At 39.8% G+C, this 2,300-nt stretch overlaps 1 protein-coding gene across 1 annotated transcript in view; it reads right to left on the bottom strand.

The window, feature by feature from the left end:
- CDKL4 (cyclin dependent kinase like 4) overlaps window positions 1-2,300 on the bottom strand; it is a 60,860-nt gene that overhangs the window by 24,450 nt on the left and 34,110 nt on the right. The window contains exon 4 of the mRNA XM_007945048.1: window positions 1,537-1,627. Coding sequence (XP_007943239.1) covers window positions 1,537-1,627 — 91 coding nt within the window. The remainder of the gene's footprint in view (window positions 1-1,536; window positions 1,628-2,300) is intronic.

Here is a 2,300-nt window from a genome sequence, read left to right as displayed (position 1 = left end):
ACGGTGGCTGCGATGATGGGCTCAAGTATAGCAGGGATTGTGGGGCTGGCGCGGGATCGGGCAGTGTTTCGTTCTGCTGTGCATGGGGTCGCTATGAATCGGAAACGACTTTACGACACTTAACAACAACAACAACAACTGGTAGCATGGCACTTGACTGCTAACCAGAAGGCTGGCGGTTCAAACCCACCAGCCACTCCCCAGAAGGAAGGTTGGGCAATCTACTTTTGTAATGATACCACCTTGGAAACCCAAGGAAGGGTCGTTATGAGTTGGGTCTGACTAGACAGCACATAATAACAACAATACCAGCCCATGAAGAAAAATTCCCAAAAGGAATATTTTATGAGGTAGTTTTTTTATCAACTTTTTTTTTATGTTCTTAGTGTTCATAATGGCATGTATTTGTGGGCTTTTTCATATATTTTTATGACCAAATTGGGTATTTTGGTCATATAAATTTCCAGGAAAAAAAAATGACATTACATCTATAGGAAGTACTGGATGACTATTAGCCACTTGTCTCCTATCTGTATTCCAGTAATTTTTCTATGTATTTCTTGTACATTTGAGATCATAGAGTATATGTAAGTTTTAGCTTTCCTTTTTCCCCTTTGCCATGTCTAAAATATTTTCCCAAGTCACTGAAAACTCTGTTCAACATAACTTTTGATGGCCACCTAACATTTTATGATATACATATATCATTATTTGCTTGATAATCCTCCAGTGTTTGTCCATGTCTCTTTTCAGCCCCATGGAACACAGTGTAATTATCATTATGATCTAATCATCTTATACCATAAAGAACAGGAACCTCAGAAAGCCTTTATCAGTTTTTGTTTTTGTCCAGTGCTTCCAAACACATTGTCACACCATCTGTACTGGGGTTACTAGGACATTAATTAAGTATACACCCATACTGTAACATGTGCATTGCTAATACATGTTTTTGCCTGCTTCAAAATTCTAGACTCAGGGAGAAATGATTATTTGTCCACCTTTCCTTACAGTTCCTCTGTTCCTGGGATAATTTCCAAGCTTAGTACTATTTCTGAATACTCATTTGTAGCATTCAGTTTACTCATCTAGTCTTATCAGCTCCATGATGTTTTCCAACCACTCTAGCCCACATGAGTATCTCCTTCCAGGGAACTGTCTGCACCTTTGCTTTAGGACTTTATTGCCAAGGATCTAGTTAAATGGAGTGGAGTTGAAGTGCAAACTAATGCATGGACTAAAAGGTTAAAGTGAGATTTTACTTTCTGAAGAATAACAAGATTCGACTTACAGCAACCCCTCCTTGGGTTTCTGAGGTAGTATCTCTACGGAAGTAGATTGCCCAATCTTCCTTCTGAGGAGTGGCTGGTGGGTTTGAACCACCACCCTTCTGGTTAGCAGTCAAATGCCTTACGCACTACGCCACCAGAGCTCCCAATATAGCATTTAGTATACATTATCTAAGTACAAATTCAAATGGTATTATTTCGTAATCATCTGAATTGGACAAAACTAAAGTAGAAAGTTGCTACTTACTTAGAATTCGGGCAAACCCAAAGTCACAGATCTTGATTATTCCTTGCTTAGTTATCAGAATATTTTCAGGTTTTACATCTCTGTGAATACACTGTAAGATAAATTTTGATTATTTCTCTGGGCTATCAAGAAGACAACGCTTAGTACACATCAACTATTAATTTTAAATGATGGATAAACAGTCTGGGAGATAAATTTACAAAGATGGGTTTCTTTCATTTTTCTAAAGGAAGGTTAACTGGCAAGCTTGAACTTGTAAATACTGTCATATCAAAAGGAAAAAATAAATCACCTGGAGATCTTGTTAAAACGCAGATTATGTTTCAGCAGGTCCGGGGTGGGCCGACAGTGTACATTTCTAAGGAGCTTCCAGGTGATCTCTAAGCAACGATACTTTGAGTAAAACCAAAAAACCCCAAACCCACGGCCATCAAGCTGATTCTGACTTATAGTGATCCTATAGGACACAGTAGTACTGCCACATAGGGTTTTCAAGGCTGTAAATCTGTATGGAAGCTGACTGCCTCATCTTTCTCCTGCAGAGTGGCTGATGAGTTCAAATCGCTGACCTTTTGGTTAGCAGCCAAGTGCTTTAATCACTGTGCTACCAGGGCTCCTCTACATCTGGAGTAGCAAGGCCTTAATCCCTTATTATTTTAACCTTCCTAATGTTGGCTAGGAGCTCTGGTAGCATAGTGGCTAAGACACTTGCCTGCTAACCAGACGGCTGGCGGTTCAAACCCACCAGCCACTCCTCGGAAGGA

Source organism: Orycteropus afer, unplaced genomic scaffold (genome assembly GCF_000298275.1).
Source record: "Orycteropus afer afer isolate SDZICR_OR568_19922 unplaced genomic scaffold, OryAfe1.0 scaffold00131, whole genome shotgun sequence".
Lineage (NCBI taxonomy): Eukaryota > Metazoa > Chordata > Mammalia > Tubulidentata > Orycteropodidae > Orycteropus > Orycteropus afer.
Note: the sequence above shows the minus strand (reverse complement) of the source record. Positions and strands in the feature narration are given on the sequence as shown.